At 39.6% G+C, this 25,135-nt stretch overlaps 4 protein-coding genes across 4 annotated transcripts in view; 2 read left to right on the top strand and 2 right to left on the bottom strand.

Moving 5' to 3' along the window:
- LOC112049906 (serine/threonine-protein kinase 3) overlaps positions 1–1,552 on the bottom strand; it is a 31,914-nt gene extending 30,362 nt beyond the window's left edge. The window contains exon 1 of the mRNA XM_052888389.1: positions 1,343–1,552. Within this exon, the coding sequence (XP_052744349.1) occupies positions 1,343–1,365 (23 nt within the window). The 5' untranslated portion in view covers positions 1,366–1,552. The remainder of the gene's footprint in view (positions 1–1,342) is intronic.
- A 327-nt stretch (positions 1,553–1,879) lies between these two features.
- On the top strand, positions 1,880–3,072 carry LOC112049907 (cilia- and flagella-associated protein 20). The gene is made up of 2 exons (XM_024087970.2): positions 1,880–2,345; positions 2,706–3,072. Exons 1-2 carry the CDS (start codon positions 2,070–2,072, stop codon positions 3,021–3,023), a joined length of 594 nt encoding a protein of 197 aa, XP_023943738.1. The 5' UTR covers positions 1,880–2,069; the 3' UTR covers positions 3,024–3,072.
- A 1,950-nt stretch (positions 3,073–5,022) lies between these two features.
- LOC112049910 (nodal modulator 1) lies at positions 5,023–19,065 on the top strand. Its single transcript, XM_024087973.2, has 19 exons — positions 5,023–5,240; positions 5,399–5,613; positions 6,529–6,700; positions 7,101–7,260; positions 7,536–7,784; positions 8,003–8,171; positions 8,257–8,439; positions 9,494–9,575; positions 10,552–10,742; positions 11,234–11,412; positions 11,664–11,825; positions 12,227–12,406; positions 12,496–12,679; positions 12,745–12,947; positions 13,533–13,723; positions 14,217–14,369; positions 15,469–15,574; positions 15,968–16,330; positions 17,158–19,065. Exons 1-19 carry the CDS (start codon positions 5,089–5,091, stop codon positions 17,299–17,301), a joined length of 3,438 nt encoding a protein of 1,145 aa, XP_023943741.2. The 5' UTR covers positions 5,023–5,088; the 3' UTR covers positions 17,302–19,065.
- A 137-nt stretch (positions 19,066–19,202) lies between these two features.
- Positions 19,203–21,493, bottom strand: LOC112049916 (uncharacterized). Its single transcript, XM_024087980.2, has 4 exons — positions 21,367–21,493; positions 20,756–20,870; positions 19,945–20,037; positions 19,203–19,481 (listed from the first exon to the last, which is right to left on the bottom strand). The coding sequence occupies exons 1-4, from the start codon at positions 21,440–21,442 to the stop codon at positions 19,403–19,405; spliced, it is 363 nt and encodes a 120-aa protein (XP_023943748.1). The 5' UTR covers positions 21,443–21,493; the 3' UTR covers positions 19,203–19,402.
- Between the last annotated feature and the right edge of the window lie 3,642 nt (positions 21,494–25,135).

Raw genomic sequence — 25,135 nt, 5'->3', positions numbered from 1 at the left:
GGATACCTACTAACTATAAAATACCTAACCTACCTGGCAAATTTCAGCTTTGTAAATTAAGCGGATTGTGTATAAATCATGAAAAAAATTACGAAATATTTAAAAAAATCAAATTCATTGGGGTTTTGGTTTTCTATTTTATTTTCGCTAACCATATTTCTAACCCTATTGTTATCGCTATCGCTATTGCTTTTATACAAACTTTAAACCCCTATTTTAACCGCTTCTCTTTTTATTTTAGGGATAAAAGTAGCCTACTCGTATGTTCTGCTCCATGGTCCCATTTATCATAATACCAAAATTAATTTTGATCTGTTCAGCCATTTAATCGTGAAAAGGACTGACAGACAGACAAGTAAGTGCTGGGCCTGTAGCCAAATTAGACATCAATTCTCTTTCTACAAACTCATTCAAAACTAATAAATGTGTGGCACCATTTATTGAAAGGTCACTTGATCAACTTATGTCCCAACATTTAATGACAAGCCAGCACCAGATGTTGGATCTAAAGCATTATGTCTTTCTATCCATCTCTCTCTAATTTATATAGACATTTCCTCCTTTGGAGGACCAAGGATTTGCAACAATATACCTAATTTGGGTTCATAGTAAAAGTAAAACTTGTTCATACTTCTTTTTACACTAGTAAGCTGAATATAAAAATCTTTTTTTAACAACAGTTGGGGATAACAGTACTATTCAGATTAACAACCCAAAAAAATAATAATAATAATAATAATAAAATTGTGACCATAGTAGTTAACAGTATAAGGAGTATCAATTTTCGAACATAAATACAATTTTTTTCTTGTAACTTGAAAAACATTGAAGTAATTTTTTTTCCATTTTTCCTAGCAGGTAGTAGCAAGTCTACCATCTGGTGCAAGCTTATTCTTGAATTTTGGGGCATGTTGTAAAAATTGCAATTAAATGAAAGGCTAAAAAAAAAGAGAAAAATTAACTACAAAGTGATATGGGGATGACAAAAATAAACCTTTTGGTATTAAACTTTATTCTAAATTAAAAACAAAAGTTTACCTGTAAAGCTGACATAAGTATCATGTCAATGTTCAACTTATCACTTTCTATACTTGTAGTGTGTACTTTTAGATTATAATAAATTTATTGTTAAACGTTTATATATTTAAATTCTGTTGAAATTTATATTGAAAGGAGCACAATACTTTCTAGATATTCCTCAAGGAACAGGTAGTGTTAAAAAAATAACTAATTAAATTTCAGTTAAAAATACATCAGGTATTTGTTGATTTGGATGAGGAAATAATCATTAATAGAATATGCATTTTCAAATAAGTTTGTAGGTAGATAATGCTTTTGTTACCTTTTTGATGAGTTTTCAGTCATGTTCAATGTTTCACAAATGCACACACAAAATAAATAAACAACAAATCATTATACGGAAATGTAAAACAGGGAGAGAGTTATCACTTCATTGTTGATTGTAGTTGACGAAAAAACAAAAAATCTAATGAAATGCGTTAAACCATCGCACGATTCAGCATCAGCAATATTCGCGTGTGACCGTGTGATCTTTTAGCTGTCAAATGTCAAAATTCATTTCATAGACAATCACAGACAATAATCAAATCAATTTCTGTCAAAGTTGCGCATTACGTTCCATTTCTTTAATTTTTTCCTCCCACGGCCTGTTTATTTAACAAAGTTATTGTGAATTTTTAATGTCAGTAACTGAAATAAACAACCAAATCAGTAAAATCAATGTTATAAACTGGTATTTCAAATTTTAATTCCTGGCCAAGGTATTATTTAAACTATTATTTTTGTAATTAGCCTTTTAACAAAGGTGTATTATAGCGTTAAACGAAACTTAGATATCATTTGTCAATGGATGGTTACCATGGTGATTGGCTTTGATAACAAACGCATGGCCAATGGCCGTGTTCAAAATTTTTGTGTTTACTGTCAGTCTGTCAATTTCTAATGCAACCGCGAAAGATTATTCATTTATTGATTAAACTTTTAAAGTTAACTATCTGATAAATGTGAAGACACGCAAAGGTTTCGAGAACATTACATCAATATTTAAGATGTTTAAAAACACTTTTCAGTCTGGATTTCTGTCAATCCTTTACAGCATAGGCAGCAAACCATTGCAGATTTGGGATAAGAAAGTAAGAAATGGGCACATAAAACGTATCACAGACAACGACATACAGAGCTTAGTGCTAGAAATAGTCGGGACCAATGTCAGCACTACGTATATAACATGTCCGGCGGATCCGAAGAAGACCCTGGGCATCAAACTACCGTTTTTGGTTATGATAATCAAAAATCTCAAAAAATACTTTACCTTTGAAGTTCAGGTGAGTAAATTGCACAATCGTTTGATCAATACTCAGTGTTATCTTTTTAATCTTCATAATAATTAATAAACATACACATAACCTCTATAAGTAACAAAAATTTCAACATTTAAATATTACACTAGTCATAATGGTATATCGTGAGTTTCACTGCATTTTTTTAACATTTTGACTATACATCTCTAGTCATATTTCCATAAAGAAGCTTTTGTGCCTCCCACTACCATATAGGTGCAGTGGTTAGCCTGTGCAACTTCTCATCACAAGATTGTGGTCTTTCATTCAAGAAACTAAGAAGTTTTTTCAAAGTTATCTGGCACTGATATCTTATTTTGATTTTGATTTCTGTTAATTTTTCAGGTTCTTGATGACAAGAATGTACGCAGGAGATTTAGAGCTAGCAACTACCAGTCCACAACTCGGGTCAAACCATTTATTTGTACAATGCCTATGCGTCTAGATGAAGGCTGGAATCAAATCCAATTTAACCTTGCAGATTTTACAAGGAGAGCCTATGGCACCAATTATGTTGAAACATTAAGGGTACAAATACATGCTAACTGCCGCATTAGAAGGGTCTACTTCTCAGACAGGCTGTATTCAGAAGATGAGCTTCCGGCAGAGTTCAAGTTATTCCTTCCAATACAAAATAAGGCGAAAACTGCAGTGGCTACATAAAGTTGTAGTTAAAACAATATAAATCTAGTAAATGTATTTCATAAGTATATTTTATTTTGTTTTTATGGTATCATAAATATTTCCTACACATTGGGTTTTGATAAAATATATTGTATTGTGAATTCTCACAAAAATAAATGCACACAATAAAAAAATTGTTTGATTGAGGTTAGTTGAAAACAAGAAGAAATATAATAATTTAGAACTTTAATAAATAAATAAACTATGGAACAACACAAATAAAATAAATGAGAGTACTGTGCTAGTGTAGTGTGTGGGTAAACCTGTATACCTGGGACTGTGGTCTATTAAAAATATTACTTTAATAGAAATTATTTTTATTTGGGTAATCCTTTGAAAATGTAGATGGAAATCATTGATATTATTGGAAAAAGTTAAAAACGCCGCACTTATATGGTAATACATATATACAACTAGCGGACCCGGTCAAGCTTCGTTTTGACATAAGTGCACTTATTCTCTATGCCTACTCTACCCTTCTATACCTCTACCCCTACCCTACCCCTATCCTATCCCTACCCTACCGTACCCTATCCCTACCCTACCCTATCCCTACCCTACCCTATCCCTACCCTACCCTACCCTTCCCATACAAACGTTTAAGAGTCAAGCGGTAGTGACTCTTAAACGTTTGTATGGGAAATAGAAAAGGAAAGGTTTAGGGTTTTCCGGGAAATTATTTGATTTTTTCTCACCTTTTAAACCTTCCCTATACCTCCACGAACATTTCAAGACCAAGATAAGATAAATCCGTTAAGCCGTTCTCGAGTTTTAGCGAGACTAACGAACAGCAATTCATTTATATATATATATAAATAAATTTACACTAATATTGAACCTCCTTGTCTAGTTTCTTTGCAAAGTCCACATGTTATATTTTTTTTGAGTTGGGAAAGTATTGATTACAGTATATGTGAATAGCGAACAATTGATTTATTTCGCTATATCATCGAAATAAGCGAAAACATATAAATAAGTAAATTATTTTATGTTCTATAATTATAGTTATATTTTATATTTTTCAGATTTCGTATAACGTTGTATAAAAAATTGTAAGTTTTGTTACTTCCATAAATAAAATTTGTTAATGAATTACGATTTTTGTTTTCTATTGCCTTGAGGATTCAGTGCATAACCTGTGCGACTTGGAGAGTTTAGTATTAGGCTGGTGGTCTAGGACAACATCATATTTATCTGATAGTAATCGTTACACATTCAAGACATAAACACTGGCCAACGTTCGTCAGTGCCAATACAAAACATTGTATAGTTTAAATAATTTATACTATACAATGTTTATTAAAATTTATTATTTAAGTATTTTATTTGTTTACATAAAAATAGTATATTTACAATCACAAAACTAAATGGAAACACAAAGTTGGCAAATGTAATTAAAATGCTGGAGGCGGGCAGCCCTATCACATGTTTACGTACCGCGCGGCTGTAGGTATTTATTTCAATAATACGGCCGAGTTACAATACTGCTTGTATATATTTTTACTGTGGTAATGTGTTTCTTAGGCTGTGTAAAAATTACGCATGTGTGTATTGCGAGTCAAATTTATAGTTGTGTGTAGTATATGGACACAGAATATACTTAATGATATTAAATGTTTTCGATGTGTGAGTTTACTTCGTCCCCCTCAAAAAATGACAGACTTTTTTGTTGGTGAATTTGGGTGCGAACCAAGTCCAGTTATTAATGGTCCGAAGGGACCGAGTGACGGACAACGACGGACGATGGATTTTATGGACTTTAGCAGGAATCATTGTGCATACACTTATGACATGGCTGTACGGTGTAATACTTTTGCCTTTTCCTTACAGGAACAAGCAAAAACATAGGTGGCTGTCACTTGTCATTGACACCTATGACAGTCCATTTGACGTTTGTGTTGTATTGATACCACAGACCACAAATGAAGATTGACACTTGAGTTGACATTGATATTTGACTTGACATTGACAGTGCTATTGGGATTTTTTTTACCTGACTGCTGTGGTCAGTAAAATTAATTATTAAACTTGAGCGAATTGGAAAATGTTTTCCTCTATAATTCGATTTAGAGTCTTATTATTCATATACTATATAATAAATAACATATCGCAGTGTTTTTCAAACGATATATTAGGATGCGGTGGTTTTGTCAAAAGTCACGCTAGTTTGGATTTTTCGAAAATCGAGATTGGTTTGTAAGTTAACCTAATTTTTTTTTACGATAATAAGATTATAAGGTATCCATGAGATTAAAAATGTTCTTATTGTTTTTCATTTGTGTAAATTAAGCAGACTTTGTGTAATTAAGGCAGTAAATATTGTTGCAATATAATGTTTCTATTTGTTTTTATAGATACACCAAAGAAGGAAGCCTTAAAGAAAGGACAGAATGTGCGCCAACTAACGGCTACTACTTTCTTCCCTTGTATGAAAAAGGGGAATACATTTTGAAAGTGCATCCACCAGCGGGATGGAGCTTTGAGCCGTCTGAAGTGGAGCTTCTTATAGATGGTGAAACTGATCAATGCTCCACAGGGGAAGATATCAATTTTGTGTTCAATGGTTTTGGTATGTTAGTTTATTATACTACTAGCTAACGCCCACGACTTTGTCTGCGTGAAACCCTACCCCTACCCTACTCCTACCCTAAGTGTCTCATGTCCTTCTGATTCTAAGCTACCTCCACCAATTTTCAGACAAATCGGTCTAGCCGTTCTTGAGTTATAAATTTTGTAACTAACAGGACTTTTTTTTATAATACATAGACAGAAGATTTATGAATAGAAATAATATACAGTGTATGTATATTCCCTTGTTATGTTTTAATGTTATGTGTGCAAGTAAATAGAGAGACTAAATAATAATAGAGGACAACTCTAATTTTTTATATTATTTCTGTGTTTGTTTTATTGATTGGAATTGGATTTAAAATATTGAGAGCAGGATTTATTTATGTGGCTTTGTTCTAATTTAAGTAACTTGATTTAAGCCAAATAGTCTCTTGTTCTTTCTTCATATACAATACATAGTTTGCACTGGTATTGATATTAATTATTATAAGCCATCACTTCAGGACATAAGACTCCTCTATTATACAAGTTATTTTTTTGTAATATTTTTGTTCAGTTTAATGTAAACTAGCAGACATAGGCTCCAGACTTTGCCACTCTACTCAAACTCTATATTTTCTTCTTTTCATTTGTCCTCTTTGCATCTTTTGTGTGGTCATCCTTGCCTTTTCCCATCTCTGGGGTACCATTATAATTTGTATGCCCTCTTTGGACCATATCTCTTTTGAGGATCTGACTACAGGTCCATTCCTGCTCTACTTCAGCCTTTTTATGTTTAAGAGACATCTGTTACACCATCGGCTGTTTATACTGCAATACTCCTTTCCATCGCATGTTGGCATACCTTCAACTTTTGTTTTTAGCTCAGCTTCAGCTTCATAATATTAGTACAGATGAAAATGATATATTACAGGTATTACTGGGCGAGTGATCACAGCTGGCCAGAAGCAAGGACCCAGTGGAATAAACATACAGTTGGTGAATGAGAAAGGGGATATTAGGAACACCATCACCACTGTAGGTGGTGATTTTCATTTTACTCCTGTTATACCCGGGAAGTATATTGTTAAGGCCTCACATCCCAGGTAAAATAAACATGTTACTATTACATATTATATAATTTTGTATTTGTTTTTCCCTATATCACTTTGCATATATCCAAAATGAACAAAAAGTCACTGGATACAGAAATTTTGACTTTAATATCCAACATATCATGCAAATGTCTATACTAATATAATAACAGCAATCTTGCAAATCCTATCTTCATAAAAATGCCTTGTTTAAAAATTTGAAAATTATTATACTTTCACAGTTAAATGTTAATTAGTTATGATATTAATATTATATGAGTAAACTATAAAGATTAAGGTATAAAGGGCCACAGATGACAATGAAACTTAAGGACCTATTGCATTCAGTATACTGTATAAATTGTTGCAGTAACTTATTAGAAGTATGTTTATAAGTTCCTTATTTTCTTAGGTGGAAATTGGAGCCAGCTCAGACCGTGGTGCAAGTGAAGGAAGGGAACACCGTCCTGCCACAAGGATCCCTCAGTGTCAAGGGGTATGATGTGTCTGGATCAGTGTCATCCTTTGGTAGCCCCATTGCTGGGATTACCGTTCTACTTTATTCTCTGCAGGTAATAAAGTAAATTATTCTGCCCACTATTTAGCATTGTAAAATATGCTCATGATATTTGTCAAACTTCTAGTCTGCTCTAAAACTGAATTTTCAAAATTTTTTGATCCCTTGCAGATTTTGCCCAGTTGCTTTGCACCACCCCTCTTATTTCATCCACATAATATGTTTGCCTTGATTAACTAATATTTTTATAATAATATTTTTATAATTAATAAACACTTCAATATTTTTTGTAAGTTTTTCATTTGTTTAACTGTTATGTGTGTTTTTTAGGAGAACCCTAGATTCCGTGTGGAAGGCTGCATAACTGCCCTGCTGCAAGGTGTACCAGATTCTCCTATCTGCTACTCTGTCACCAACGCTGCAGGGGAGTTCAAGTTTGGCCTGGTGCCAGCCGGAGAGTATAAGCTGCTAGCGTTGGCTAAGTCTCCAGGGCAAGCTGCCATCACTTACAACATCAAGCCTGATGCAGTACCCTTCACTGTGAAACATGATAGTTTATTTATTAGGAATGCTTTTGAGGTAATTTAATATTAGTGGGTAAGTGACTGATCTATACTAATATTATAAAGAGCGTAGACACCGTCACACTGCCAGTCGCGTTGGCGATTTTGTGCAACAATGTTTTTTGTTGTAGTTATTGATAATTTGTTATGTTGTAATTATTGTTTATCATAATTTATAATAGTGCAATCACTGTTGCTGCTACCCATCACGTCATACATCATTATCATCATCAGATAAGCGGGTTCAGCGTGTTGGGCTCAGTTCTGACGAGCGCGGGCGGTGGCGGCATCTCCGGCGCGCGCGTGCTCGTGGGCGGCGAGCCGGTGGGCACCACGGACTCGGCCGGCGCCTTCACGCTCAGCGGACTCAAGCCCGGCACCTTCTCGCTTAACTTCCAACATGGTGAGGCGACATCCTTACTGCGGAATGTTAATATTATCGCGACTTATTATAGTGTTGGATGTACTGTTTTATGACATGACTGCAGAGCACTGCGAGTTCGACGAGTTGCAAGTGGTGGTGACAGCGAGCGGTGTGAGCGCTCCCCTCCGCTCCGTGGCGGCGCGCTGGCGAGTGTGCGGGGAGCTGTCCCCGCCGGAGCCGCGCTCCGTGGTGCTGCGCGCGACGGACCGCAGCGCGCCCGTCCAGCGCGTGCAGGCCGCCGCCGACGGTGAGTGGTGGCGACAGTATAAGTCACAGAACGGACAGCAACAGAAATAGCAAGGGGGCGTGGACCGCGTACACCCGGGTGTGCGGAAATTCGCAAGTGTTTCCGCGCATGTACTAGCAGTCTTGTTTTGTTCTGTGACAAAAGGAATAATTTTTTTTTTTTTTTTTATTTTGAATAAGCAAGCGCTTAGCTGCAATCATGCCTGATGGTAAGCGATGATGCAGCCTATGGTGGAACGCGCTTGCCTAGAAGATGCCTATTCACTCTTGACTTGAAAATACCCATGTTGTAGGTGGTGGGGAAAACTGAAGCTGGGAGAGCATTCCACATCTTTGCAGTGCGTATAAGGAATGAGGAACTAAACCGCTTGGTACGCGCCCGAGGGATTTCGACAACGTAGCGGTGCAGATCTCTGCGATGCCTAGCAGTCCTGTGGTAAAACGGCGAAGGTGGCACAAGATCGAACAGTTCCTGAGCGCACTCCCCGAAATATATCTTGTAGAACACCGATAGGCAGGCAACCTTTCGGCGATGCTCTAAGCTTTGAAGCTTACAGTCAGTTAAAGCCTCATTGCCAATGAGTCTTCTAGCGCGTTTATCCACTGAATCTAAAGCAGCAAGCTGGTATTTGGCGGAGCCATCCCACAAGTGGGAGCAGTACTCCATACACGATCGAACTTGAGCTTGATATAACAATAGAAGCTGTTCTGGTGTGAAGTACCGTTTCACTTTATTAAGGATGCCAAGTTTTTTGCCCGCAGAATAATATTCGACTCTAAAGTAAGATTAGCATAATATTTCTTTTTTCACTAAATATTAAACAGCCATTTAGGCCACGCCCCCAGATACGCTGGTCTCAATACAAAAAATTGGCACTTTATAAATCTAGTTACCTCTTATATCTGTGGTATAAGTGCAGTCAGTATAATTAAATACAATTTATCTATATACCAAAATCTAAGTCAGCAAAGAGGTTTAGTCGTCAAACTCCATTGCAGTTTGTCAAAGACAATATACAAAAAGAAAATAAAATCAAACGAAAAGTGATTTTCAGGTAATTGGTGCACGTTCCTGCCGCCGGGAGTGTACGCTGCTACAGTGGAAGTGAGCGAACAGGAGCAGAGAGATGGACTGCAGTTAGTATGACATACTTAACGATTGATCAGTTGACATTTATTTATGTAGAATTTTGGGGTAGATAATGGGTATGATGACTAGGTTTGAATATATTGATTTTAATGATACATTCGGGTAAATAAGGTCAATGTTAACTAATTTATACATAAAAAGCAAAGATTGACTGGATATTTGCAAAATAAATAAGATTATAAAATTTCAAAATCTATTAAAAATATTTTATCGTAATTTGATGAAAATTCATACAGTTTTAGCTTCCTTACATTAAATGTGACATTTTTTAATTTATGAATTATAAACATAAACGCAGAAATAACAAAGATATTAGTAATTTTGTTTAAACGCCCATACAAATCTTACGATCATTAATTGCCTACAACGTGATAAGATTGTACCATTTTGTAAGGGCCGTTTTTCAAGGATCCGCGGCAGCGCCGCAAATCTGACCCTTTAAATCCCTGTAGCTCCGAAAGTAATGATCGCAGATACCCTGTTACTTTTACAAAATTGCTTTACTGTTAGCATACTTTAAATTTATATACAATTTAAAAAACTGTCATCATCTCTATTCCTTTTATAATAACGTTAAAATTATATCTTTAGGTTCAATGTAACATAAGTAGACATTATAGTTTGCATGTTTTGAGATAATTCTCTAAGTTTCTTTTACATATCACTATATCTTTATCCCCATCACATACCTCTAAATTACAGAGCTTAGTAATGAGAAATCGCAGTTTCAGTCAAAGAAGAACATTTGACATTCAATTCAATGTATAATATTATAAAATGTAGTCTTAATATTGTTAAGTCTTAATAAACATATTTAAATGTTAATTAGTGGGTCTAACTAAGCCACAAATATGTATTGAGGGTGCTAGTCTTGTGTCATCTGTTGCAGCGCCTTGCTCAGATACTATCGGGACGTCGTCAAAGCGAGTAGTGTATCTGAGGTGTAATCTCAATGTCCCTTAGGTTCTACCCGGAGCAGCGCGCGGTGTCGGTGGCGCGCGCGGCCGTGCGCGGCGTGGCGTTCAGCCAGGTGCGCGCGCGCGTGCGCGGCCGCGTGCTGTGCGGCGCGCACTGCGCGGGGCTGCGCGTGGCGCTGCGCCCGCTGGCCGCCGACGGCAACTACGCGGGCCCGCCGCGACACGCGCCCGTCCTTAGTGAGTGTCGTGCGCGCCGCGCTGTCACATTTGTTGTTATTAAAGCTACAAGTTAAAACGGAAATTTATTTAAAAAAACGCTGTTGATCACAGGACTAAGGGCTGAAGTAAAACTGCGATTAATTGAGAAACTGACTTTTTTCCAAGTCGGTTAAAAATAAAAAATACAAAGCGCCATCTAAGAGCCTCAGGCGTACTCACGCCTCATCTAAGAGCCTCAGGAGTGTATCTCAACAGATTCTCGAAGTGTAAAAATTATTTCAAGCACGCCATCTACTGGTAATTTTAAATACACATAAACATAAACACTGTTATGCTTACATTATGCCTATTGCCTGTAGATGGCAGCACGCCAATGCGTGCAATGGAGCAGTTCCATTATAATAATAATAATAATTATAAATTTTTGTAATGCGCTTACCGACTGTCTCCTCGAGTCTAGCGTAAAGATTCAAAACATCAAAACGGTGACAGTGTTGTTGCGTTTGTAGACGGCGAGTACACGTTCGAGGAGGTGGTGCCGGGCAGCGTGGAGCTGTCGGTGCCCGAGGAGCGGCTGTGCTGGGCCGAGGCGGCGCACAACGTGGTGGTGGCGCAGGAGCTGCCGCCCGTGCCCGACTTCGAGCTGCACGGCCTGGCGCTGCGCGTGTCCGCCACGCACGGCATGCAGGTGCGTACCACTGGCAGCATCAGCCTTGAACCGTCTTGAACCGCGTTTACTAATCGTACTAGCCAACTTAGAAAAAAGTGAGAGATTACTATGTTTTTTTTAGGTTTTATACTTGTGACAAGCACCGTAAAAATATTAGACGCCAGCAAGTCTGAATTTTGAATAACGCAGTATCAAATATCTCGATCTAACATAACATCCACCATTATCGGCTATCAAGTTATGTATCAAAAGCACATTCCTTATTTCAGTTGGAATACAAGAGCACGAGTGCCACCGGCGTGCTGACGGTGCCGGCGGGGCTGAGTCGCCAGTGCGTGCCGCTGGCCGACCGGTACACGCTGACCCCCCGCGGCTGCCACCGCGTGCAGCCGCCGGAGGTCACCGTCGACATGAACACTGAAGATGTGCCGGTGAGTGACTGCTTTTACTGTTGACCTTGTTTTGTTAAAAAAAGCCTTAAATAACAAACAATACCTTTTTTTGAAGTAAAACTTCTTTTCGCACGCTCGACTTGGGGAGTGAGTTTGTATGAATGTGTTGCGAAAAGCCATTTACAATATGCACAGTGAAACGTGTTTGTCATTTTTAACTACCAGTAGATGACGTTTTTAGAGGATTTTGAAACAATCCTTTTTAACCGAAAAGAAGCCTTGCGATGCGGTTGTACCTGAGGCTCATAGATGGCGCTTTGTTTATTATTTTTTGAAAGAAGTTTTACTACAGTCGTAACAGTATAGACCACTGAGCACACGCGTTTTTAATATTTGTGTAGAAGTGTGGATGAAAATGATGATATCGATGTGTTCGTCAGAGCGTGTCGTTGGTTGCGGTGGCGCACGCGGCGGTGCTGCGGATCCTGTCGCCCGAGCCCGCGGCCGTGGCGCTGCGGCTGAGCGGCGCCGGGCGCGCCGACCAGCTGCTGCCGCTGCGCGCGCAGCCGGCGCCCGACGGGCAGGGCTACGAGTACGAGCACACGCTCTACTTGGCGGAGGTACCGTCGCTTTCCTACAGTCGGAACTGCCTCGTTGGCCCAGCGCCAGCCTGTGCGGGTTTACTAGTAAACTGTTTGTCTGTTTCCAGGACGAAGTGATAACGATTGAGCCGCAGTCGTCGCAGCTGCTGTTCTCCCCGCGCGGGCCGCAGCAGCTGGCGGGCGGGCTGCAGTGCCGCTCGGACGCGCTCACGCTGCGCGCCGCCAAGGCGCTCACCCTCAGCGGCAGGATCGTGCCGCCCGTCGCCGGCGTGCTGCTCACTCTCGAGGGAGGTGGGTGCGATCGCCACTCGACCGCAGCCGTGCGTAGTGCCAGGCTACAGTATACAACGTTGCAGAGGACGTGAAGCGGACGCAGACGACGGGCGAGGACGGCGCGTACAGCTTCGGGCCGCTGGACGCCGCGCTGCAGTACCGCGTGTCGGCGGAGAAGGACTCGTACGTGTTCGCCGAGCGCGACGAGCGCGGCGACATCGCGGCGCACAAGCTGGCCGAGATCACTGTGCAGCTGGTGGACGCGGCCGACGACACGCCGCTCGAGGTATGGAGAAAGAAACAAAGATAGAAAACTTTATATAGTAGGTATTTGCAATTATCATAAACGGAGAAAAAAAGTTACAAGAGTGTCTTAAAAGCGTCTCCAATCAGCATTTTTCTGTGTCCATTAGGATACCGCACTATTCTTAGGTGGAGTTATTAAGGGTGCAAATTTCAGTTGATCAGAGTTAATCGGGTATGATAATGTAGCCACATATTTCGTTTCACTTCGTGCAAGTTCAGCATCACCTAGCTCAACTTTCGATTGCTGCATTTCCGCCCGAGTCAAAGGACTCGAAGCGATCCGCGGTTTGACCGCGAAGTGCCTCGCTCCATTATTCAGCTCACTTCGGAACTTCAACGAAGCGAGTAGTGTATTTGAAGCTATCGGAGCAAGGTGAGGCGAACTTGAAGGGAGCGAAACGAAGTATGTGCTGACACTATCGTATTGGATTAACTTTGATTGACTTCGCGAGAGAGAATTTTCAATTTGGAACACGAAATTCTATTATCGATACTACATTTTGATCTATGATTACATCTCTAGTTGTTGTTGTCCGGCAGTATTTGACAGAGTAGTTGTGTGCAGGGCGCGCTGGTGTCGGTGAGCGGCGGCGCGTTCCGGCGCAACGTGGCGTCGGGCGCCGCGGGCTGGCTGCGCTTCGGCGCGCTGTCGCCGGCGCAGTACTACGTCAAGCCCAACATGAAGGAGTACCGCTTCGAGCCGCCGCACGCCATCGTGCCCGTCGGCGACGGCCGCACGCACCAGCTGCTGTTCAAGTGCGTCACAGTCTCGCACTCACCAGAACACGTACAGTTCCGGATTGCGGACTTTCCATCTACATCTGCATCAAAAACAATCAGAGCGGATGCTCATTCGGAAGCAGATCTCATTCAAAAGCTACTGAGTATGATTTCTTTTGCGTCAGTTAAAACCATTACATGTGTCGATGGGATTGTCAGCGCGAGCGGAGTCACGGGCCACTTTGAATAACCAATTCCGCATCTACATTCTTGGATGTGAAATAATATGCATCTGCGACATGTGTTGTAATTTGCAACATTGAAGGTTCTACTAAAACTACATTTAGCTTGTGTTATAGAGAAAATTGATTTGGAGTACCACAGGGTAGTGTACTGGGACCCTTACTTTTTCTCCTTTACATTAATGACTCGTCTAATACAACAAACCATGAATGTATCCTTTCGCGTATGACAGCACCCTGTTAATGAAATGTAAACAACATCCCTGATGTATGTGTTGTGTGCGCAGGGGCTTGCGCGTGGCGTGGTCGGCGCACGGGCGCTGCGTGTCGCTGGGCGGCGCGGGCGTGGCGCGCGTGCCGGTGCGGGCGCGCGCGCACGCCGAGCACGCGGCGCGCTGTCCGCAGCAGGACGCCACCACCGCGGCCGCGGGGGACTTTCGGTGAGTCACCTTAAAAATAATTGGAGATCTGTGGGGCATGTCAATGAAACTAATATCTAACATCTTTAATGTCATTGCTCCCCACTTAGCTATTGTTTTTAATGAGTGTGTGGACTTGGGTATTTTTCCGAACCTTATGAAACATGGCAAATTGTTACCACTTTTTAAATCAGGCGACAAAACAGATGTTAATAATTATAGACCAATTACAATATTGCCAACATTTAGTATAGTTTTGAAAAAAATATTTTAAATCAACTTTTAAGTCATTGTAATTTGAATAATTTATTTCACTTCGAACAGCAGTGGCGTGCATAAGGTTGTTGATCAGGGTATACACTAGTAATAAAATTAAGCAAACCGGAGAAATCTGTATTTAATAAGCACTAAGAAGACAACTCTTAGGGTATGTAGTACTTTCAGGCATGTATGATGTGCACGCCACTGCTGAACAGTATGGTTTTACGAAGGGTCGCAGTAAAACTGATGTAGGTGCTAAACTTTTAAAACATCTATAATGCATTGGAAAATTCTAAGAATGCTACTGGTGTGTTCTGTGATTTGTCAAAAGCATTCGATTATATTGACCATAACACTCTTTTACTAAAATTTAGCCACTATGGCATTAAAAGCTCTTGATCTCATCGCTTCTTATGAGTGATAGCACAAAAGTTGCAATGCATTGTATAAGTGATTCAAAGTCGCGCGGTTTTCTACCACAATGTGCTTCCCACAGGGTACAACTCGGGGTCCTTTTTTATTCCTAGTGTACATAAACGATTTACCACACCATGTCAGCGGCATCTGTGAGATTGTTTGCTGACGACACATCCTTAATTTTAAGACTGATAGAAATAAAGATAACTCTGTGCCATATCGCATGTGTCCCATTGGTTCACTGCAAACAACTCACTTTTAAATGCAAATAAATTATTACTTTGGAAGGTGATAGGCTGACATCAAGGCCTACTAACTTTATACAAAAAAATAGCTCTTGTTCACCTGATGTTCCGAAAGTGTTTGTAAAGTAAGTAATTGAAATAAATGAATTTTGACTTTGACTTAGTTAAGTTTAACTGTGGAAGCGTCTATGTTCCAGTATCCGCGGCCTGCTGCCCAACTGCGAGTACACGCTGGAGCTGAAGCCGTCGGCGGAGCCCGAGCTGATGAACATCGAGTTGGCTAAAGCGCCGCCGCCGATACTAGTGAGTTATCTATACTTATAATAAATCTGTAGAGAGGTCAATTCTGTACATGAAATATATTTCCAAAATAACTATCAGGGGGTGATTAGTGATCGATACTGATTCCAAAAATGTGGATTGGCAGACTTTACACACGCAGAGAATTAAGAAAATTCTCTGGTATGCAAGTTTCCTAGCGATGTTTTTCCTTCACCGTTTGAGACGCGTGATATTTAATTTCTTAATATGCACACAACTGAAAAGTTGGAGGTGCATGCCCGGACCAGATTCGAACCTACACCCTCCGGAATCGGAGACAGAGGGCACATCCACTGGGCTATCATGGCTCTCGTCTCGTAACGTGTACACTATCGTAATTATGTCTGCAAATAAACATTAAAATTCATATTACAGGTAAAAGAGAAAGACATCGAGAACATTCGGCTAATAATCATCCAGCTCAACCAGTTCACGGACACCAACGTACTGGTCCACACACCCAACATAGAGCACTACAAGACCCTGCGCCTCAGCCTGTCGCCCGAGGCGCCGCCGTACACAGACGTGCACACCGTCAAGCTGGACCCGCTCGGGTACAGCGCGCACAACAACCCGGGCCTGATGGTGACGCTGCCGCGCCTGCCCGCCAACAACAAGACGTACGTGCTGAAGGTGGAGTCCAACCTGTCCAAGGTGACGTACACGTACGAGGAGCAAGTGTTCTACATCACTTCGGACGGAAAGTTCAGACATTTCGACATCGAGTTTGTGCCTAAAGTGAGTTATTTTAGTTGTATTTTATTACTATGAGTATATTTTAGAATTTAAACTATCGTGAGTGTTATTCATATGAATTGATTATGAAACACGGCTAAAACTCATGTGATATTAGGTCGGAGTATGACTACTTTCGAACCCATACGGGGCCCTTAGTCATGAGCTGGCTCTTACATCGCGGCACGATCCAAACTCCGACCTAATATCACGTGAGTTTTAGCCGTGTTTCATAATCACTATGAGTATAGTTTTAAAAGTATTAAAGACGTACCGCCAAGCGATTTAGCGTTCTGGTACGATGTCGTGTAAAAACCGAATGGACTGTGGAATTTCATCCTCCTCCTAAGAAGTTAGCCCGCTTCCATCTTAGATTGCATCATCACTTACCATCAGGTGAGATTGTAGTCAAGGGCTAACTTGTAAAGAATAAAAAAAAAGTCGTTACTAACTGATCTAGTAAATGTTGTTCTGTCATATAATTGTTATTCATACTAAAATTGCTATTAAAACATGTGCAATGAGAGTAGAATGGTGAAAAATGCTACCTATTTTCCAAAAATACATTGAACTCGGTCAAGCCATAGAGTAAGAAATTAAATATCACGTGACTCAAACGGTAAAGGAAAAACATCGTGAGGTTACCTGCATACCAGAGAATTTTCTTAATTATCTGCGTGTGTAAAGTCTGGCAATCCGCATTGGGCCAGCGTGGTGGACTATTGGCCTAACCGCTCTCATTCAGAGAGGTGTCTCGAGCCCAGCAGTGAGTCGAATATGGGTTGTTAATGATAATGAGGCTGGTAAATATAACAATGATGGTATTGCAGGTGAAGTCGTCGGAGCAGGAGCTGCGGCAGAGCTCGCTGCTGGTGCTGGGCCTGCTGCCGGCGCTGGCGCTGCTGTACCTGCAGCGGCACCGCCTGCCCAGCCTGCGCAGCGACGGCAAGAAGGCACCGCGCAAGAAGCAGTAACACCCCCACCTCACCCAGTGCAGTGGACCCTCTATAATCCGGCCCCCTTGTAATCTGCACTTCCATACTAAGCCTCAATAGCTCAACGGTAAGAGCGGTCGGACTCATCACCGAGGGGTGGTGGTTCGATCCTCGCCCCGTTGGTTTATTGTCGTACCCACTCCTAACACAGTCTTTCCCGACTAGTTGGAGGGGAATGGGAATATTAGTCATATTATAAAAAAAAAGATATGGCAAATATTCTTTAATAAAAAAAAAAGTCATGACTGTCTATCTGTTTGGATGCTTCCCAAGGGAAAAGACGTCATCAAAATATCGTCCAATGGCGTTGGAGTTCTCCCAGTCCCATCTCTTTCGTACCAATCCAATGAAAGAGATAGCGGTATTTCCGGTTGCGCCGCCATTGGTAGAACTTTGTCTATTTCTCTTCATGTGATTATCTCGTTGATCGCCACTGATATTTTTTTTATAGCTAACCACTAAACCGGTGGTTGGCCACAAAGAAGATGAACCCATCTTGATGAAATTTTGTACAGAGGTAAATACAACCCTAAAAGCAGAACGCAAGCCACTTTTATCCCGAATCTGTCGGTCCACAGTGTATGAGACGAGAACATTTATTCCTTATTGCTTATTATTACAATGCAAACTGCAGTGATATGTGAATGCCGAAAATTGTATTAGTACATAAAATACAGTTTTCTGTGAGTAATTGAAAAAATATGCTTCGAACTGTAGTTAGAGAGGCATTTTTAGTGGTTGCTCTGAGAGATTTACGCAGACACTAAATATAGCAAGGAAACATCATGGTATAGTATGCCCCAAACTTCGAGTCCATTCTGAGATTCCAACACGCTGCTATCATTAAAACGAATTTACATATGTCTGATGTGTCGTGTTGTGACGTCAGAACAAAATCGATTTCATACCTTTTGTATGCGACACATCAGAAGCCAACCCACATAAGTATAAGCGTTGCCATACAAAATGTGTGATACCGGTTCTGTTCTGACGCGTCACGACACGACACGTCAGACAAATATAAAGCTGGCTTTACTCTGCTGGGATAATTATATTTTCGTCAGTGGCATGTACTGTATAGATGCAAACATGCACTGCCTACCCCGAGGAACCTATATTGGACAATCAATTTCCCATTTTCCACAATTCCACCATACTCTTATTAGAAATCTTGTGCACACCGCTGGTTTTCGTATATTGTGCATTTGTCTCCTGTTCACAGTAGTAGTTCACAGTCGAAGTTTGGCGCACACTCATTAATTTTAAGTTAATTTGTTTTTATTAGAGTATTTAATTTATTAGAATAAATAAAACGAAAATGTCCTTAAAATAATAAAATAGCATTTATTTAGAAAAATCACAAAATTATTTAAAAATCAAGTATTAAAAACCAGTTATTTTAATATAAATAAATCATTTATAATTATATGCATTTGAAAATATAAAAAAGTTTTAACACATTCCATATCTGGAAGTTCGGAAGATAGTAAATGAAGAAAATGTTAATAATGTTAAAAGAACAAAGATTAATTTTATTATTCTGATTATTGTAATAAATATTTTCAGTTAAATAAGTAGGCGAAAAAACTTTTTAACTATCTTAAAAGTTCTCTTACCTAGTTAATTATATGAAAAGAAGTAATTATTAAATTATTATTGTTTTGAGTGATTTTTGTTTGGGATGTGATGGTGCGTGAATTCAGGTTTATCTGTGAAGGTCAATAAAAGTTTTTTAATGATAAACATATTTTATTTAATCCTCCCGCGAGAATATTAAACCATCCAAAATAACTTTTCCAGAAATAACAAATAACAAAAAGAAATACTCAATATCCACAGCACATATTTATTCATATATAATATGTGTTTTTTCTTCAAATATTGTATTATCATGTATTTTTTATGTTTGATTGCATACAAAAACAGTAATCAAGACATTTTTTAATAAAAAAAAATAATTATATTTACGTTGCCTTCTATTATACGTCTTAAGAAATATTACTTCAATAAATATATTTATTATCACAATGATTTAGACAAAACTAGATGGATTTTGATTGGACTTAACAGGTTTGGTAGATTACGTGTCACAACTGTATCTCTGGTCGCAGTCGGCCGACGAGTGCTGCCGGTGGTCCCAGAGACGAGCGTTTTCTTTGCTGAACAAAAAAAAACATGTTAATATTTATTATAGGAACCTATATAAATGTAATTTTAACTTACTATTATTCATAAACACACTGGTATTGTGTAGCATCTATAAATAAGCGATATAAATAAGCATGACGACGTCGCACCCATCGCAGATTAGCCTTTGCACCAATCAGAGAGAAAGATCTAAAATTTCATTAATGCTTTTGAAATAGCCTGACTAAGTTACCTAATAATATTTTAAATTGTTATAGTTGACGGGCCAAACAAATGAACAGTTTGTTAAGTAAAAAACACCATAGCTAACTAAACTAACAGTCGCTAGGCTAAGTTATCCCATATTTGAAACCTCATGGAGTCATTGACCTGTATTTCCATGGGAACGATATTCTTCGGTAAATAAAAGTAGTTCCTGAGAGTTCTTCTAAGAACAACTAAGAAAATAATGAGTTTTATAAACAAAAAACTTACTTCACAAAGTATAATTCAAACGCCGCTATGAAATTTCTACTGGAGCCCGCGTGTAGCTTGCAGAGCCGCAGCCTCTCACACTCCTCTGCTAAACTGAAAATGGATGATTGCAAGGGCCAACGATAATCAAAACATTCATTGCCTGCAAGGCCAACGGTAATTATAACATACTATATTGCCTGAGAGACGTGATAGCCCAATAGATATGACCTCTGCCTTCGATTCAGAGGGAGTATCTTCGAATCCGGTCCGGGGCATGCACCTCCAACTTTTCAGTTACGAGTAAGTGCATTTTAAGAAATTAAATATCACGTGTCTCAATTGGCGAAAGAAAAACGTCTTGAGAAGACCTGCATATCTAAGAATTTTGTTCACTCTATGTGAAGTCTGCCAATCCGCATTTAGACAGCGTTAACTAAGGGTTAACTCCTCTCATTCTGTGAGGAGACTTGTGCCCAACATTGAGCCTAATATGAGTTGTTATGATTGCGAGATGATTAGTGATGGTTGCCTTTGCCTGCATAATCCTAATGCGGTAACATAATTATGTCATGTACGAGAGAGCTGAGAGAGAAATGTCGATCAATTCAATGTCTCTTTCGTCCCATCGCAACGAAAGAGTGAGAGATATTCTCGATATTGCCGCTATTATTTAGTTGACAATACACTCGTATCTATCTTTAGCGTCATATTGATATATCGTTAGCTTTTGCCTTTTAGCGATGTCTGTTCTGTGGATACATCTTGTGGCGCGTATCTTAAGCCTGAACGCTTTTTGTCTGCATGGGTGCGTGAGACATTAGATACTTACTCTCTCTTGGCTCTAATTTTGGAGAGGTCATTGTTCCTAAATCCGCCTGATGTCATTGATGGGTTTATAAACCTTTTGAAAAGCTTGTGCTCTGGAGCTATCTGAGAGGCAGGTTCTGAAAATGTAATTATCAATTAGTTATCTGCTTAGGGTTCATTTACACAAGCAGCACGTTGCCAACGGCAGCTGACAACTGCTCCCGACGACTGCAGTTGACTGCCGTTGACTGCAGTCGGCGACTGCTGCCGACTGCCGCCGAAACGTCGCCGACTGCAGTCGTCGGTAGCAGTTGCTGCTCGTGTAAATGAACCCTTAATAGTAGTAGGTGATTATTGTATGATATAACTTTTTGTTAGATACTGCGTGTGCAGTTTAAAAATCTTTATGCAAGTATATACTTGTTGATCAACTAATCTTAATGATGGAATAATCTGTTGTATATTTTACTATCAATGAACTTTGTTTCACTTATCCATACAACATATTTCGCTTAAATCCACAACTATACAAATGGCCTACAATGGCCTGGCCTTATAGTGGGCCGTTACAGTTAGACTGATAATGATTATAAGTACATTTAATAATGCAGAATAACATAATAGAATACATACCAATTTCAGTGTTCTCCAAAGGCTTACTGTAAGCAATGCAAATCACAAGGAACAACACAAACAATATAGAATTCATTTTTAATTTATTTTCTATTGCAAATTTTTGCCCACTATAAAGCCGAATGTGTTTAAACGGATTATCCATGGGATTATATACAGAAAGTAATCCCCACCAAGTGCAGCGGAGTATGACGCAGGTAGTGTGACATTGGTAGTGTAAAGTGTATCGTTGCAATTATGGCTCATTATCGGATCAGCATTGGTTGAGCAAGCGGTCAACAAAGGAAAATCTTGTGAACTGGATACCTTGGTATCGCGGATATGTTTAGTATCTACCTATCTATTCTTAAATATCATTTATCTCTGCCTGCTGATACGTACATAAAATGTTAAAGGAAAAAAGGGAAGGAACACGAAAAAAATCTACTTATGTTAGTGGGTAATGTTTCTTTGTTCTGTGGTAATGGTGTAAGTTATCTTTACTATATCTACTGTGCTGTGTGCAGCTTAATGTGCTGACTGTGCCTCAGTCAGCACATTAAGCTGGGAGCCCAGGTTTTAATAACTATTCTCTAACATCTGACAGAACAATCAAGTCTTCGAAGGAGATTGTAAGAACTATGAAGCAGACGGCGGAACCTTATTTTTTGGGAGTCTTTACTTCTGAGACCAGCGGTGGATGTCCATCGGCTGATAATGAAATAAATCATGAGCGTGCCCAAGGTAACTATACCTAAATCTTCAAATATAGGGTATATCTGAAGGAAGACTGTCTTACAACGGACAATAAAAGTTGCTTTAAATGATGATAAATTGCTACATACATAAAGTACAAATGTAAAAAAGCGTGTGACAGTTCCGACGCACGACTGGATATAAAATAGTCTAAATAGGTGTATGTTGCCCCGCAGCATACGTTACGTCTCAATACTCACGCCTGAAAAGTTAAAGAGAAACCGATTACGGTGTTGGCGGCAGCGCACGGTGAAAGGTGCGCAGAATAGGTTGCGCACAAAAAACGTAACGCTGTCACGCTGTAAATTCTATATAAAAAATATACTCCAATAAAAAATATTTTCCGCGGTTTTCCTTATATTCTTAAATAACTCTAGAGGATATTTTCATATTATTGCCTTTTCCAATTAGAGAATCACGACATGAGGTCTAACGTCAAACCCTGACTCACTACATTACTTACGTTTTTAGCTAGAGCCGTGTTTGCCAGACCTTCCTCATTTATTAAAAGCTAAAAGTTTGTAAGCGCATTGCGCATACCACGGGTAAGTACGGAAGGTAACTATAGCGAATGGACCGTGGTGGTTTTGGGAGGTAGCAGGTTTTCAGGTTCTCAGTTAACAGAAACATTTTTCCCAACATGGCAACCCTTGGCTAAAGTTTTATATTTAGCCAAGCCAAACCGTCAGGATCAAAACGTAATAGCTACACAAGATTCTTACCTTAGCTATGGCCTATGGTCTTTGGCTTATTATTTTCTAGGGTGGGCGGGTTTATTGACTTTACTGATTTTATTGAATTTTCTTCGAAGGTATATTTTGAATTTTGGCGTCTATAATAGAATTTTAAAGAGGTAGCCCTGAATTCTAGGGCTAAAATTCTATCCCCCCTAGATCAATCTAATACTTCCTACCCCCCCATAATTATTGGCCTACGCTTATGCCTATGGTGACTTTCATCTTTTATAAAATGAGGTATGTCTACCCAATACAGGCTTTTATTCTTATTTTATTTTTACTTAAACTGTCTTTATTAGATAAATAAATAAAATTATACTGGACCGGTTGGGTACTGGATTTACTTGAATACGAGCATATTTAAAAATAATGGCAGGTACAGATACCTTCGGCAGGCTACTGAAACGAGAAATCAATTACATATAGACGCGTCGTTAGGCCGGGCATACACCAACAGCTTGAAGCGGTCAGGATAGTTACGATTGCTTCAAGCTGCTAATGCATAGTGAACTATCCTATATTCAGTGTAGGTACTTTGTGAACTACAGATTTTTTTTTTAAATAATCTTTGAAGCTTTATCACAGAGTGATAATGTCGCTCCGTAATTCTGCTAACAATTTTAGACTTTAACTAACTAAATACATTATTTCTACAATACAATTTAAATCCAAAATAATCTAGGTATTCTATGTTATAACAAAGTGCACAGCACCTTCGCCTGCTCCGACAGGGGAAAAGCCAAGATGCAGTTGCACAGTCCCACATTATTATCTATAAATAGTTTGAACGGACGTACACGCCGCTCGAGCAGCAACTGCTTGGCGTGGTTTTTTTTTTATTCTTTGACTACAATCTCACCTGATGGTAAGTGATGATGCAGTCTAAGAAGGAAGCGGGCTAACTAGTTAGGAGGAGGATGAAAATCCACACCCCTTTCGGTTTCTACACGGCATCGCACCGAAACGCTAAATCGCTCGGCGGTACGTCTTTGCCGGTAGGGTGGTAACTAGCCACGGTCGAAGCCTCCCACCAGCCAGACCTGGACAAATTAAGAAAATCTCAATCTGTCCTGCCGGGGATCGAACCCAGGACCTCCGTCTTGTGAATCCACCGCGCATACCACTGCGCCACAGAGGCCGTCAAAAATATTCGTTGGTTGGCAACATATATTGTGATATTTCATCGTGTGGTCAAGCAGTTGCCAGACATACACTCACTGCTAAAGCAAAGCTGTAGACTGCTTTAGGTAGGTATAGAATGTCGCCACGCTTCCTGCCAGCTCGCTTTCTTGTTTTATAGGAACAATGGAAGAGAACGTCGATTGTGACGTGCCAATAAGTGCAAAAACACAATCACCTATATTTAAAAATTGAAATTGCTAACTGCTCGAGCTGATAACAACGGCAGCTTCGAGCTGTTCACTTGATTCTGCTGTCACCAATGCTATGATGTAAACATTATGCAATGCATATTATAAGCAAGGTCTTAAATCGCACTACTTACTAGATGGCGCTTCGTCATCACCCATATTCAGCTCACTGCTGAGCTCGAGTCTTCTCTTAGAATGAGAGGGGTTAAGCCAATAGTCCATCACGCTAGTCCAATGCGGATTGGCAGACTTCACACACGCAGAGAATTAAGATAATTCTCTGGTATGCAGGTTTCCTCACGATGTTTTTCTTCACCGATTGAGCCACGTGATATTTAATTTCTTAAAATGAAAAGTTAAAAGTTAGAGGTGCATGCCCAGGACCGGATTCGAACCCACACCCTCCGAAATCGGAGGCAGAGGTCATATCCACGAGGCTATCTGGCGCTTGACTGACCACAAAACATCAAATCTATGTAGGTAAATAACATAAAAATCAACGCCACTTTTCGTTGTGATTTTATAACTCAAGAATGGGTAGGATATGACGTGAAGTTTTGCACAAAATCGGTCGAGCAGTTCTTCATTTGTTACATTTTTTGTAACAAATGAATTCAGGGGAAGTTTAGGGTAGAGGTAGGGTTGGGTAGTGTAGGGTAGGTATAGGAAGAAAGTGCACATAAGTCATAGCCACAGTATGCATAATAGCGAAGCCTGACTGGGTCTGCTAGTGAAAATTTATAATAAATGTAGTTATTGGTTTTGAATTTTGTTACATAAATTGATTAAAAATATTACTGGGACCAAAATGGAACTCTTATAATTAGTAGAAAAAAATACAATAAATTTACTTAAGACTAGATGGCGCTGCACATATTTCGCAATCACTAAAATTTATTCACTTATTAGAGATAAGAATGTTTTATC

Source organism: Bicyclus anynana, chromosome 1, assembly GCF_947172395.1.
Source record: "Bicyclus anynana chromosome 1, ilBicAnyn1.1, whole genome shotgun sequence".
Taxonomy (NCBI): Eukaryota; Metazoa; Arthropoda; class Insecta; order Lepidoptera; family Nymphalidae; genus Bicyclus; species Bicyclus anynana.
Note: the sequence above shows the minus strand (reverse complement) of the source record. Positions and strands in the feature narration are given on the sequence as shown.

What these genes read in the sequence shown, in the direction of transcription:
- LOC112049907 (XM_024087970.2), top strand. Translation starts at nt 2,070, where the DNA reads ATGTTTAAAAACACTTTTCAGTCTGGATTTCTGTCAATCCTTTACAGC. An exon ending in ACTTTACCTTTGAAGTTCAG is followed by an intron (nt 2,346 to 2,705) that starts GTGAGTAAATTG and finishes TTAATTTTTCAG; the next exon opens with GTTCTTGATGACAAGAATGT.
- LOC112049910 (XM_024087973.2), top strand. Translation starts at nt 5,089, where the DNA reads ATGTTTTCCTCTATAATTCGATTTAGAGTCTTATTATTCATATACTAT. An exon ending in GCGACACGCGCCCGTCCTTA is followed by an intron (nt 10,743 to 11,233) that starts GTGAGTGTCGTG and finishes TTGCGTTTGTAG; the next exon opens with ACGGCGAGTACACGTTCGAG. An exon ending in ACGCACCAGCTGCTGTTCAA is followed by an intron (nt 13,724 to 14,216) that starts GTGCGTCACAGT and finishes TTGTGTGCGCAG; the next exon opens with GGGCTTGCGCGTGGCGTGGT.
- LOC112049916 (XM_024087980.2), bottom strand. Translation starts at nt 21,442, where the DNA reads ATGAATTCTATATTGTTTGTGTTGTTCCTTGTGATTTGCATTGCTTAC. An exon ending in TTTGGAGAACACTGAAATTG is followed by an intron (nt 20,871 to 21,366) that starts GTATGTATTCTA and finishes TTACATTTTCAG; the next exon opens with AACCTGCCTCTCAGATAGCT. An exon ending in AAAATTAGAGCCAAGAGAGA is followed by an intron (nt 20,038 to 20,755) that starts GTAAGTATCTAA and finishes ATCCATTTTCAG; the next exon opens with TTTAGCAGAGGAGTGTGAGA.